This window comes from Colossoma macropomum, unplaced genomic scaffold (genome assembly GCF_904425465.1).
Source record: "Colossoma macropomum unplaced genomic scaffold, Colossoma_macropomum, whole genome shotgun sequence".
NCBI lineage: Eukaryota > Metazoa > Chordata > Actinopteri > Characiformes > Serrasalmidae > Colossoma > Colossoma macropomum.
This window is the reverse complement of record NW_023494804.1, coordinates 15,884,066-15,898,843: the sequence shown is the minus strand read 5'-3', so window position 1 is coordinate 15,898,843 and position 14,778 is coordinate 15,884,066. Positions and strand designations below refer to the sequence as shown.

The 14,778-nt window shown below is 37.6% G+C and overlaps 1 protein-coding gene across 2 annotated transcripts; it reads left to right on the top strand.

The window, feature by feature from the left end:
* The first annotated feature begins 4,864 nt into the window (after positions 1-4,864).
* golga7 (golgin A7) lies at positions 4,865-14,015 on the top strand. 2 transcript variants are annotated; one of them, XM_036595175.1, is made up of 6 exons: positions 4,865-4,979; positions 7,775-7,900; positions 8,525-8,677; positions 11,538-11,639; positions 12,427-12,483; positions 13,017-14,015. In XM_036595175.1, the coding sequence occupies exons 1-5, from the start codon at positions 4,971-4,973 to the stop codon at positions 12,469-12,471; spliced, it is 435 nt and encodes a 144-aa protein (XP_036451068.1). In that variant the 5' UTR covers positions 4,865-4,970; the 3' UTR covers positions 12,472-12,483; positions 13,017-14,015. The 2 variants fall into 2 exon arrangements, with proteins under 2 accessions (XP_036451068.1, XP_036451067.1); XM_036595174.1 differs by having other exon boundaries at positions 13,014-14,015.
* The last annotated feature ends 763 nt before the right edge of the window (positions 14,016-14,778 follow it).

Genomic DNA, 14,778 nt, shown 5'->3' with positions numbered 1-14,778 from the left:
TACTTCTAAAACATCATGGCGTCACCTGGAAAGTAGAACTGTCAAACCACTATGACTTGAAAATATACCCTCTGCTGGCATGAAGCAGAAAACAGCTAGGCTAAATATAGGTAAGGTCATCAGTAATTCTTTGGATATTTGGACGCAGGCTAATAAAAAGCTCAGTATTACACTCAAATGTCATAAAAACTCACCAAGGCCTATATTTACTTTTGGAGATATTTTTGATGATAAAGGCCTCAAGCAATTCAATGATATAAAAGAATCCCATTCCATACCAGGCTTCTCCTATTTCTTATACCTTAGGCTTTGTGCACCACTGCGGACATACAGAGTTCCATGGGTTATTCCTCTACAAACACATTCTTTGCTTAGCTTCTTCCAAGTTACAACCATATCCTGGGCTTGATATCTACTATTTATGACCCATTTCTAACACTCTGCATGTGCTTGGGGTACAAAAGATTTGGACCTGTGACTTAGCGCCAGATGATGATTTAGAGCTGGATTGGAATTTGATTATTCTCTTCATCTAAAAATTTTGTTCTTCAGCTGATACGCTATAAATTTGCACACAGATTTTATGTAGCCGCTTACTGGGCATTCCAAATGAAACTTTCCACTGATAAACTTTGAATGCTCTTCAGATGTTCTTAGAACATTTGCTCATGTTTTCTGGCAGTGCCCTCCGGTGAAGCATCTCTGGGAAATGACAGCTTCCCTGCTCACTGCTCTTAGACCTGCCCTCATAACCAGCTCTGTTTCTGCTCTGAGATATTTCAATACTTAATGTGAAACCCAGTCAAAAGAAAACAAGAATGGCTTCTCTGACAGCAGTACAGAAGTTCAGAGAGGCCATAAGGTAGTTGTAATTTTCTGGATTGTTTTCTTGAGATAACAAGTTAATTATCTTGTGATCTCAAGATAACAAAATTGTCATCTTGATATAATGAGTTATCTTGTTATCTCGAGATAACAAATGTGTTATCTTGTGATAACTGGTTAGTTATCTTGTTATCTTGAGATACAAAGATGTTATCTTGAGATAACTGGTTAATTATCTTGTGATCTCAAGATATTTTTTTATCTTGAAGTAATGATCTTATCTCGAGATAACAAAACATGTTATGTTGAAATAATGAGTTAATTATCCTGTGATCTCAAGATAACACAGCTATCTTGTTACCAAGTTAACAAAGTTATCTTGAGATAACAAGTTAATTATCTTGCTGTCACAAGATAATAAAGTTATCTTGCGATAACGAGTTAGTTATCTTGTTGTCTTGAGATAACACATTAATTATCTTGTGATAGCAAGATAACAAAGTTATCTTGAGAAAATAAGTTATCTTGTTATCACAAGACAAAGTTATCTTGCAATAATGAGTTAGTCACCTTGTTATCTTGACATAACAAAACTTGTTTTCTTGAGATAGAGTTAATTATCTTGTGATAGCAAGATAAAGTTATCTTGTTAGCAAGATAATCTTGAGATAACAAGTTAATTATCTTGCAATAATGTGTTAGTTACCTTGTTTTCTCAAGATAATTAACTTGCTATCTTAAGATCACAAGATAATTAACTTGTTATTCCGAGATAACAATCCAGAAAATTACAGCAACAACTCATGGCCTCTCCCTTCCATACAGCAGTGAAGATGGATGTCCTGGTTCTGAAGCGGCCGCTGCCAGACTGAACCGAGCAAAGGCCGATACTGAGGTTGCCTGGTCTGTGGCAACTGACTCTGTTAAAAAAGTTTGAGAACCATATACAACAGTTTCTCCATCAATCTGAAGAACCATTTTACCATGCAAACAACTATTTAAGCAGGAAATGGTCCTATATAGAACTCATGGTTCCAAAGAGAACCATTCCCTTACCTGAGGAACCTCTGAAGAATCATTAAGTGTAGCATGTTACACACATGGTCCAAAATATTTTACAGATTTGGCTTTAGACAATCACAGTCAAATCGAATTTTAAACAGAGGCGCTGGCACATTTCATATCTATAATCCAGGTTCCAAGAGCGTCTGAAGATCAGAGTGGATCAGCATGAAAAGGCAGTGAGTTACAGCTTTTGTAAGACATTAAATGTAACCTGCACGTGTCCCGCAGGAAACGTTTAACTGTAAATTATCCCAACTCTGAATCTCACCTCAACAAAAGATCCATTAAATCATAGTTATACTACCTAACAGCTGTAATACAAGAGGAGCTTCACCTCAGGACTGCTCTCCCTCACTGCTCAGCGCCTACTGACAGTCATTTAAGGACATCTGGCTGCAGGAGAAGGACGAGTCATTGTGGCTGGAGGAGATCTGACTGGCTGGAGCTGATCTGAGGCAAAGGGGAGAGAGGTTCTCAATGAGAAGAAAGAGTGAGCTGAAAAATCAACATAAAATTTAGCAGATTTTCTGTTCTGCACTGAACAAGGCCTCTTTATAACCAACTGATAATTGATAATCAGCCAAATTATTGTTTTGATTTTGGATAATCTTTGTAAAATCTTATCTTGGTAAGTAAAATGATTTTAAATCTAATCATTTTCTCATGTTGAGATTGTGCTGTTTTAAGTCATTTTATCAAGTAAACTGATCTCACTATATTGGCAAATATATTTGTTGATCTCAAGCAAATTTCTTAAAATAAGCTAAATGATCTGAGCTAATGTTACTTGATACATTTACTCAAACAAGTTAAAACAGGGGTGTCAAACTCAACCACTAAAAGGGCCATATTAAAAAATCTCAGCAAATCTGTGGGCCAGCTGTGTTTTTATTTCATTTTACGTAACATTTTGCCATGACCCTAACAGGCCATTATTTATTCAAAATATGCCAAAACTGCAACATCAAAATAGCCATTAAATACCTATTCAAAAATAATTCTAAATAAAAAATAAATTGTTTTAGGTAGTTTTTAAAAACTGCCTATTTGCTTTAACTAGACAGCAGGCATCTTTCCTTTTTTGTGTAACCGCGGGCCCACAGATTGTTGTTGGGGGTCAGAACGCATACTATGTTGCAGTGCATGCTGGGGACTGTATTGCATCTCAGGGTGAAACGGGCTAATTATAACAACAAATTCAAATAATTTTGTGGGCCGCCTAGGACTGTATCACGGGCCTGACTTGACCCGCGGGCACATTGTGTTTGACACATGGGAGTTAAAACATCTAGAAATGAGTTCTTTAATCTTTAATAAGCTCACAACACTCTCAACATGAGAAATATTAGATATATGTAGATAGATTTGATTTCACTTTTTGCAGTGTGTAAATCTGCACCACAGTGGTAAATACTGCACTGCACCTCTTCTGTGCCAAGATTTTAAATCTTAGATCTGAAAATATAAGATTAATGATCTTTAATTTAATTGATCTCTGCTAAAATGAGCTGCATTAGAGTACTAGTTTTTTCCGTTCTCTCTCTCACTAAAAACAACCTGTTTAAAGCTTCAGTGGCACAAACTCGAGTTCAGCTGCTTCATTTAAAAATCCTGTCCAGTTTCTTTTCAGGTTCCTCTGCTGAGGTTCTTCACTCTCTGTTACTGGGTTTAGTTTTATTTCATTTGGGAATATTCTTCTCTCTGATGTTCAAATAGTAGAACCCTTTATGTTCATCAGTGGTCCAATGTCTCTCTCTCTCTCTCTCTCTCTCTCTCTCACTCCTTTCTTTCTCTCTCCTTTTCTCTCTCTCTCTGTCTGTCTTTCCCTCTCTCTCTCCCTCCCTCTCTCTCAGTGCTGGTTGTGATAGTTTAGACCTGTTTCAACATCAGACTTGCTTCAGTAACAGCAGATTCTTCCTCCACTAGTGTTTAGTCATTTACACTAAATGTCTGATTTATTTTCCTCTTCATTGCCTTCATTTTCTCAGTCTGCTTAAATTAAGAAAGAAAAAAACTAATTAAGAATTATTCACTAATATTCAGTGTATTTGACTTATTACTGAGCTGTAGTGAGTCTGATCTCAAGATGTTTGATCTAAAAAGCAACATTTTCTACTTATTTTAGACCTTTGAACTCTTTTTAAAGCTACTTATTTCTAGACTGGAACTTATTTTAAGACTTTCTGTCAAATAAAAATATCTTGCTAGATGGGCAGATAATTTCACTAGTTTGAAATAATTTTCTTCAGATTCAATGTTTATTTCTCATATTTTAGCCAATCTTTTTTTTAAATGTGTGTGTGTGCATATATGTAAATGTATACTCAGTTACAGACTGTAGTCCATCTAATTCTCTGCATACTTTGTTACCCTGTTCTTCAATGGTCAGGACCCTCACAGGACCCACAGAGCAGGTATTATTTGGGTGGTGTGTTAGTGTGTGTTGCACTGGTGCGAGTGGATCAGACACAGCTGTGCTGATGGCGTTTTTAAACGTTTTAAGCGTTCTACAACTCAAGTATGCACTACCCAAGCATTCTATAACACTAACATGATCTACTTCAGTGTTCTAAAACACAAATTCTACCTACCTAAGCGTTCTAGAACACAAATATGATCTACCTAAGCATTCTAGAACACAAATACATTTAACCTAAACGTTCTAGCACTCTATTACGCACTGCCTAAGCGTTCTAGAACACAAGTATGTACTACCTTAACGTTCTAGCTCTTAAGTACACGGTACCTAAGCGTTTTAGAACACGACCTATCTAGCTAAGCATCCTAGAACACGAATACGTTCAAACAAAGTATTCTTCAACTGAAGTATGCGTTACCTACGTGTTCTAAATCTCAAGTATGCACTACCTAAACGTTCTAGCACTCTAGTACGCACTACCTAAGCGTTCTACAACACTAATACGATCTCCCTAAGCGTAGATTGACTTGACCGAGTGGAACCCAGCCCTCTAATTGGGTGTGAAGGGTGGAACTTAGACAACAAGAAGGAAAGCATCCAGGTTCTCCCGGACCCTTTAACAGGCGGGACAGAGGATCGGGGCGGAAACGGAGCAGCGGCCATGGCGGAGGTTTGTGAAGATAAATAATGTCAAGTTAAATGAGATGTTCTGTGTTATCAGCGTTAAAAACAGCAGTAGATGTTTAGAACCACCCGTGAGTGCGGACAGTGTCCGAATTCACAACGGATTTAGTCTTATATTCGGTAGCAAACAGTCGCTCTGCCGTTAGCTTGCAGGCTAACTGTGTTAGCATAACAACGTTGTGATTTTTAATACAGCAGCACGTTTATATTAAAATATCAAACACTGCGGCTTATTTAGATGGTTATTTATACTGTTCTCGTTTTTGATGGTCTGTTAAAAGTGATGAAGCAGATGTCAGCTTCTTAGCTACTAGCTTTTTGTTCGAATTTTCTCGTTCCACCTTAAATGGAGCAGCAGTTAACGTTAGCTACATTCAGAACGCAACAGAATGTGATTGCAGCGCCATTTAAGGTGGAACGAGAAAATTCAAATCGGAAACCAACTTAAGCCTCGTTTAAAAGTCATCTTATAAGTGTTTTATGATTGGCTGGTTGTTTAACACAGTCTAGTGAGGTTCCGTTTAAGATTTTTAGAGTTGATTAAAGTCTCTAATCTATTTAACTTTTTTTCTACAAGCTTTGTAAACATGTAGGCCTAAACTAAAGAGTGCTGCTGTGAAATAAAACCTCTTAAGGCATTTCCTGTGTACACCGATCAGCTGTAACATGAAAACCAGCACCTTGTATTTACACTCATTGTCCATTTTATCAGCCTCATTGACCATGTAGGAGCACTTTAGTAGTTCTGCAGTTACAGACTGTAGTCCATCTGTTTCTTTGCATACTTTGTTATCCTGTTCTGGATTTTTAAACACTGTGCCCACTCACTGTCCACTCTATTAGACACTCCTACCTTGTTGGTCCACCTTGTAGATGTAAAGTCAGAGATGCTGCTGCACAGTTTGTGTTGATCATCCTTTAGTCCTTCATCAGTGGTCACAACACATGACGCTGTTGGCTGGATGTTCTTGGTTCTCAGTTCAGCAGCGACTCTGAGATGTTTAAAAACTCAGTGTCTGATCCACTCGCACCAGCGCAACACACACTAACACGCCACCACCACCTCAGTGTCACTGCAGGGCTGAGAATGACCCACCGCCCAAATAATGCCTGCTCTGTGGGGGTCCTGATCATTGAAGAACAGGGTAACAAAGTATTCAGAGAAACAGATGGACTACAGTCTGTAACTGTAGAACTGCAAAGTGCTTCTATATGGACAGTGGAGCTAATCAGATAGTCAGTGAGTACAGAAACAAGGAGGTGGACTTATTGTTCTGGCTGATTGGTGTATTTTCATTCTTCTGGCTGATTGGTGAATTTTCATTCTTCATTAATGCCAACATATTTTTTCTTTCTTATTGAAACAGTACTATATATTGTGTGAGAAACAATTAATCTCTATGAACACGTATGACGCAAACAGCTGTGTGTTCTGCTTCTGTCTGGATGAACACAAGAACCAAACCCTGTTCTCCAGTTAAAAGTAAAACAGCTCTCTCTTTTTGCAGCCGTGGCTTAAAGTGGAACTTTTTTGTGTGTGTGTGTGTGTACATAATTCAGTGTGTGAGATGTAAACAGAGTGATTCAGAGTGGTTTGGTGTGAAACAGTTCAGATTTCTTTACAGTGGTGGTGATGGGTACCAGGGGTCCCCATGACTACAACGCAAATGTAGGCATTTTATTTAATAATACAGGCTATATTTGTATTGTATCTGTCTGAATGACATTGTTTACATCTCAACCATTGAATTTTGCATAAATATTGGTGGAGTTATTTAAGCGACGGGCCTGTACTACACAGAAATGGATTTCTTCTAGAAAACATTCACATTTAGGTTTACAGATGTTTAATGTCTTGTAGTTTGGGATGAGGTGATTTAATTTGAGTAAAACAGTGGTCAGCAGTGCTGTTACTCACATATAAGCTGACAACATGTAACACACATCAACCCAAATATTTTCTTTAAATTCACTTATACAGAATTAGTTCCCTGTTATCACTGAATAACTTTCATAAACCTCCAATTATTACTCTTTGTTGTTCTTTATTCTGTTTTTATTTTATTTGTTCTTTAGAGAAATATCTGTTAACAGTCTGTGTGCTTGTCTGGTCTGTTCACTATGTGACTCACCAAGACTAATTTCTTTAAGTGTAACATACTTGGTGAAATAAAGTGATTCTGATTCTAAAACTTATTTAAATGCAACCACAGTGGTTACTTTACAGACTTAATGTGTTAATCCTGCACTCTTAAAAAAGATGGTTCTTCAAGGGTTTCTGAGTAAAGGAAATAGTTTTATGAACATTTAAAGAACCCTTTGCATGATTAAAGTTCTTTGGATCATGAAATGATTCTTCAGAGTGATGGAAAATGTGTTGTATATGCTTCTATATAGAACCCAAAAGAGTTCTGCTATTGTTACAATGTCAAGCCTGTAACAATAATAAAATCCTTTTTGGAACCCTTTTCAAAAAGGTTCTATATAGATCCATATACAACACATCCTCCATCAATCTGAAGAACCATTTCACCATGCAAAGAACGCTTTAATCATGCAAAGGGTTCTTTGAGTGTTCATCGTTCTATATAAAACCATTTTCTTTGCTGAAGGACTTTTGAAGAACCTAAAGTTTGTCTTATTCAGGAGCTCATTTAGGTTCTTGTAATTTATGGAATACTGGTGGAACGTTTACAGAACTGTCAGAAGATATCTGCATTAAAAACAGCTAATATTTGAATGTATTATGAGTTTTAATCCATGACTGATGCTCTTAAACAGACGCACAGCCTGCAGGACCTGCGGCAGCAAGCAGCCATTGCCTCCAAGGTGTTCGTCCAGCGGGACTACACTTCTGGCACCATTTGCAAGTTCCAGACCAAGTTTCCAACTGAGCTGGAGGCCAGGGTGAGATCATTCGTACGCTTTATTTTAGCAAAGCCACCGATCAGAAATGGTACATTTTGACCTAGATTTGTTGTGTTTAATAAAGGAGAAGACACTGAAATAAAATTGTGATTTTTTTTTTTTTCTTCAAGATTTTCTTCTTCTTCTCTGACCTGGTTGAGCAATATCTCCAAAAAAGCTGTCAGATACAGATTTTACATGTTGAATCACTTATCTTGAATATGTTTTCTATTTAAAAAGAGTTTTAAAGGTGACCTATTATTCTTTTCCAGTTTTCCCTCTTTCCTTTAGTGTGTTGTAGCTTTTTGTGCATGTAAACGTTCTGCAAAGTCTCAAAGTTCACCCCAAAGGGAGAAACTCTCTCCCACAGAAACCACTTTTCTCAGAAAAGAGTGGGCGAGCTGACCAATCACAGCACGCTGGGCTCATGGGGAGGCGTGGCTTAAAGACACAGGGGCTCTAATAGAGCGTTTCAGATAGAGGGTCAGTAGAGATGAACAGGAGGAAAATAATGTGTGTTTGGAAGATTGAAGCTGTAAATCTATTGTAGTAAAGCCCAAAAATACAATTAGCAGCATAATATGGCCCGCTTTAAAATATGTTGTATTTGTTTTATTATTACAGATTGAAAAGCAGCAGTTTGAGGAGACGATACAGACACTGAATAACCTGTATGCTGAGGCGGAGAAGCTGGGGGGCAAGTCGTATTTGGAGGGCTGCCTGGCTTGCCTCACTGCTTATACCATCTTTCTTTGCATGGAGACTCACTATGAAAAAGTAAGCTTGTATCTGTTATACTGTCCTATTAGTGTGGGATGCTAAATTGACCCTTATTTATCAGTTGTGTGGGGAAAAAAAAGAGTGCAGATATAACCACATCTGTGTCTGATTGATGAAACTTTCTTGTGATCTAGAAATGAGTGAAGATGTGAGTGCAGTCTGCTTCAGTGCATGAAATCAAGCACCAGCCTACCAGCACCTTATTTACATATCATTTACATGAAGCACACACTAATTCATGCAGATGGTTCGCCACTATTAGTACAGCATTCAGTGACTTGTGAGCCAATGGCTGGGCTTGTAGGCAGAGTCTGAGGTGGAGCAGTGAGTGCGCTGCTCCCCTTACTGACCAAACTTTATAGTGCTAAAATTTTCATTCTTATTATTGGTACTGTAGATGATGTTGATAGTTGATTGACCTACATGGACTTTTATCAGATGCAAGTTTGATCGTACAGATGAAATTGATGATGAATAACGAAACTGTTGGTGAAATGTGCGTGCGCTCAATTTCTGAACAGATTTGACCGTGTGATGGGGGAAAAAAAAGGCCAGTGTCTGTGCAGGTGTTGGTGCCACACTGTGATATTGAGTTTGAATTTCAAAAGTATTGATAGATAACAAGTATATTATCAGTGACACCATTCCACTGCATAATTTTGTTGTTTTTTTTAATGAAATAAAAAGCCACAAGAGTCTGTGCTTTACAGGGGTTTTATCACTGGTATCACACCTTTACGCCTCACTGTAACACGTGAATACACTGCTTGATGTCTGAGACATTGTTTTACCATGTTTTGGCCTAAACCCGGCACCCGGACCCTTCTTCTGCAAAGCCATGCTGTTGTGATGGATGCAGTATGTGGTTTAGCTGTCTGGATGGCAGCATATTTTGCCAAAATCTGTATATTTCGTTCAGCATTAATGGTGCCTTTACAGATGTGCAAGACACTCCTGCCATGTGCACTAATGCTCCCCCATACCATCATGGATGCTGGCTTTTAAACTGTGTGCTAATAACAAGCTGGGTGGTCTTTAGTCTGGAGGATGCAGTGCCCATTAATTCCAAAAAGCATTTCAAATTTTTTTTCAAACTTTAATGAGCTTGGGCCCAGAGAAGATGGTGGTGTTTCTGGATCATGTTGACATATGGTTTCTTCTTTGCATGATACAGCTTTAACTTTTGTGGATTGGTGAACTGTGTTCACAGACATTGATTTCTGGAAGTGTTCCTGAGCACATGCAGTGATTTCCAGCACAGAATCATACCTGTTTTCAATGCAGTGCTGCCTGAGGGCCCAAAGATCACAAACATCCAATATAGACCATCGTCCTTGTCCCTGGTTTGTGTCTGGTTAACAGGGATTTCTCCATAAATAGATTTCTCTAAATCTTTTGATGATACTGCAGATGGTGGGATATCCAAAGTATTTGCAATTTTGCGTTGAGGAACATTTTTCTGAAATTGTTCCACTATTTTTAGATGCAGTTTTTCGCAGTTGGGTGAGCTCATGTTTGCCTCTTAGAAACTCTGCCTCTCTAAAATGCTCTTTTTATACCCAGTCATGTGAGTTAGTTGCGAATTGCTCCTCCAGTTGTTGTGGTTATTATTAGTACCACTTACTTTTCCAGCCTTTTGTTGCCCCTCCCTGTCCCAACTTTTTTTGAGATGCGTTGCTGCCATCAAGTTCTAAATGAGTTATTTTTATGCAATGGTAAAATGTCTCACTTTCAACATCTGATGTGTTGTGTGTTCTATTATGAATAAAATATGGGTCTATGAGATTTGCAAATCATTGCATTCTGTTTTTATTTACATTTATTTTACAGTGTCCAAACCTTTTTGGAATTGGGGTTGTAGATTTTCCACTATTTTCCCATCATCAACATTCCATATTAAACTCAGACTCGTGTAGGTTCACTGGTGGTTTTGGATAGTAAATAAAATGTCTGTATTTGTGTTGTAGTCATGGTGACCCCTGGTTCCTATCACCACCACTGTAAAGAAATCTGAGTCTGTAATTTTCTCTGCAACAAACCATTTAACGTTAAACCATTCTGAATTAATTTGTTTAGATCGCAATGACTGAATTATGCAAAAATGTAAAAAATTGGTGGAATTACCCTTTTACGTGCAAAATGGACACCACTGTTTGGTTAGCATAATGTCAGTGTTGTATAATGCTTACTGTCTATCAAATATATGGCTAAAAAATACCCAAACAAAACTATAACGTAATGACAAGGTATGTCAATATCACAGTATAGCTATATGTATGATATAACACACGCTTGCAATTTTTGATATTCAGATTGTTTTAAATAAACAGGAAATTTCCATTCAGGAAATGTAGTTTGTGTCTGGTTAACATTTACAACACTTAAATTCTCTTGGATGCAAGTTTAAGAGCTAAACCAGCTCTGCCAGGTTTGTAATACATTCTTTTAAGCAGCACAACCGAAGCTTGGGCTCATTAACTTTATTAATGAGAACTTGAATGTCATCTAATACCGTGTCCCAGCACTATATAGTACAATAAAAATACCATAGCAGCTTGCAATTTATTCTGTTTGTTGGCCTCTTTAAAAATTCCTTATAAATATCTTTAACTAACTGTGTAACTTCCTTAAGGTGCAGATATGTTATGCCTGATAAAAACCTGGTGGAATAATAATGGCAGACTTCCTTGGACTTTTGATCCCAGTGAGATATCCTGGTATTATTACAGCTGCAGATAATTGGTGGATGATTGCTTCAGACTGAAATGAGGAAGCCTGTGTGGAAAGCTTTGACTTTACTGTGATTGCATTCCCTTTAACCGACCACTGTTGTTTTTTTCATGTCTTCATCAATTAGGTGCTGAAAAAGATTGCCAAGTACATCCAGGAGCAAAATGAGAAGGTGTACGCTCCTCTAGGTCTCCTTCTCACCGACCCCATCGAGAGAGGCCTTCGAGTGGTATCCTTTTCTGACAGACAGAGTCCCCTTTCAAATTCAGAACGGCTATCTGAGCAGAACAGCGCAGGTTGACGCAGTGTTCTTGGAAATGATTGAAAGGTGGATTTGGGAAGGCCTTAAAAAAATGGATGAGGCTTCCTCAAGAGTATATTTGTAGGAGTGTCTGATATATAAATGTTATTCGCAGATAAATGGGAGATTGTAATTTTCCCATTTAATTTAATATTGATAATTGCAACCAGTAACTTACTACCCCATTTTTGACCACATGGAGCGATCCGGCCGATTTATATATGAATGGTGTGGAAGATTTATTCAGTTTCAACACAGGAGATCAGAAGTGCAGTTTGAAACAAATGTTCAGCTGAGGTACCGTGAGGGGATATTTATATTTAAACTTTTTCTTTGTAGCCTAGAGATCTTTAGAAGCCATCATCTCCAATGTTTTAAACTTGAACTTCATAGATGAATTATAGTGTGAACTATAAATAAATGTAAAAGAAAGTAAAATTATTAGCTATTGGTATCTGCTTTGGTCAAAACAAGGGGTTATCAGTTACTTCTGTTGGCCCAGAAATTCCATATCAGTCCATTCCTTTACAGTTGAGTACAAAATTAACAGTATCCTGAGTTTGATAAGTATTATGTAAGATTTAAAGTAAATTATTTTACATTTGATATCCATGAACGGACAGACAGTGGACGTGTGTGTTTCATATCGATACTACCCTCTAATAGAGGAAGTGATAGTCTTATAAGGAGTTTCCTTTAACCCAGTCTTCTTAAGGTGGAGATAACCATTTTTGAGGACAGAAGCATTGGATCAAGATAAAACATACCAAAGGTAAACATTGACCCAGAGATCAGAAGTCACTGGCCACTTTGTTAGAAACACCTACCTTATGTACCACCCATCTTGTACTTCGACTAACTGGCCGCTTTATTAGAAACACCGTCTTGTACTTTCACTCACTGGCCACTTTATTAGAAACACCCATCTTCTACTAATTGGCCACTTTATTAGAAACACCTATCTTGTACTTCCACTAACTGACTACTTTATTAGAAATGCCCGCTTTGTACTTCGACTAAGTGGCCGCTTTATTAGAAACACCCATCTTGTGCTTCCACTCACTTATAAATCCACTATATAACTGCACAGTTTATCAGCCCCCTTCTACCTCATTGGTCATTTTCTGACCACATGACCGCTGTTGTCCAGGTATGACTGACTATTGGTGAAGGTGTACATGAGCTGATGAAGTACAGTCTGTAACTGCACACCAGCAAGGCGGAGCTACAAGGTGTTTCTGATAAAGTGGCCGTGAGTGTTTGAACTGTATGTAATCTAATAACATTTGCGTTTCCTTTCAGAAGAATGTATCGGACACATTAATCACTGGCCTGCTGGATTGAGAACCGGGTCCCTTTATCGTGCCCTCATCGTCCTGCCTGTCTGCATCTGAACGTAGACGCTTCTTCTTTGTTTCTACAGATTCTTCCTCTATTCTTTCATTTGTTTTTCTCACAGGTATAACGCGTTCTTGTCTGAAGCAGTGCTTGTTCATTTATAAGCCGTCAGGTTTTGTATGTATACTGTCTTACTTAATCGAGATCATTTTAAAAGCTATTATATTGTGCCATGTATTTTATATTGCTCCTTTTTGAAATTGTTTCTTTCTTTTGAAGCCTTTGACCTCTTTGTTTTCTGTATATACTTGTCTTTGAATGAGCCGTAGGTAAAGTGTACAGTGTTGATTCACCACATGGCCGCAGTGTTCGGTGTCCACGTAGTGAAAATCTCGGTCTCGGATTGTTGTCGGCACCGTATTCGGCAAAATTGACATTCTGATGATGACGTTTCAGTTGAATATTGAAGTGTGTTAAGGATTTTGATATAATGTGCATTTTAATACCATAAAAGCTGATCAGTGATGATCAATCCATTCCACGGTGACTTTCCTCAGATCATGTGACCGTTTTCAGTATGTGACATCATCCCCTGTGCTCAGTTAAAACACTACAGGGCAGATTGAGTTGTCTCAGACTCGGTTACACTATAAATAGTGACTCTCACTTCAAAGTCTTCATCCGGATGCACTTGGCCTGTGTGCAGACCTAACGTTGGGTGTCGTGGAGCTGTAAGAATGACTGATTAATCTGCTGTCCCCTTATCTTATTGTGCCCTAATTGCATCAGTACTGACCATGAAAACTTTTAAGGCAACAGTTCCACACAGAGTTGCATCTTATTGGATTTGGAGAGTGTCGTTTGTATTTTCTGTTGTATTAAAATAAACCATTGCTGTCTTTTCTTGAAAATCTCTGAACACATTTATTTAAAAATATGTATCGTAATAAATTAACTTTTCCTTCAGCTTGTTGTGTTGTGCTTATTTAAAAAAATCGAAAAATACTGAGATGTAAGGAAATTAGTAGCCGTATCCCAGGCATTGATGAGACTACTGTTTGTATTACTATAAAAGACACACAGGGCATCTATAAGGCTTGATTTATTAGTAATCCTATAGATTCCCAGAGCCTCTCTATGTCTTTTATTTTATTATTGCTAATTTTCTTCTGTTGCCTCTCATTGTTTTATGGAAGCCCATTCCCACTACTTTAAATTAAAAAAAAATCCAGCATTTTTTTTAATTATTAAGTGAACTGCTATGCCATTGTTTTGAGGTACTCTCATTATTTTGAGGTGCTTTCTCATTATTTTTAGGAACATTCTCATTATTCTGAGAAATTTGTCATTTTGAGATGAAAATAAAAATAAATACACACACACACATCATCTAAACCGCTTATCCTTCTGGGTTGTGGTGGGGTGCTGGAGCCTATCCCAGCTGTCATTGGGTGGAAGGCAGGATACAGCCTGGACAGGTAATAAATAAACATTTACATATAAATAAGAATTTATTTAATAATGAGAAAGCATCTCAAAAATTCTGAAAACAATGAGAAAGCAACTCAAAAAAGTATCTCAATGAGAAAATCTCAAAATAATATTATTTCAAAATAACGACTTAGTATTTCAAAATAATATAATTTCAAAATAACGACTTAGTATCTCAAAATAGTGCCATACCAATTCACTGAAGAATTGATTGATTGATTTATAGACTGATTGATAG

Excerpts from the sequence above, each read along its gene's own strand:
- golga7 (XM_036595175.1), top strand. Across the intron at positions 8,678-11,537 it reads TGGAGACTCACTATGAAAAA|GTGCTGAAAAAGATTGCCAA; the intron begins GTAAGCTTGTAT and ends TTCATCAATTAG. Across the intron at positions 11,640-12,426 it reads TCGAGAGAGGCCTTCGAGTG|GTGGAGATAACCATTTTTGA; the intron begins GTATCCTTTTCT and ends AGTCTTCTTAAG.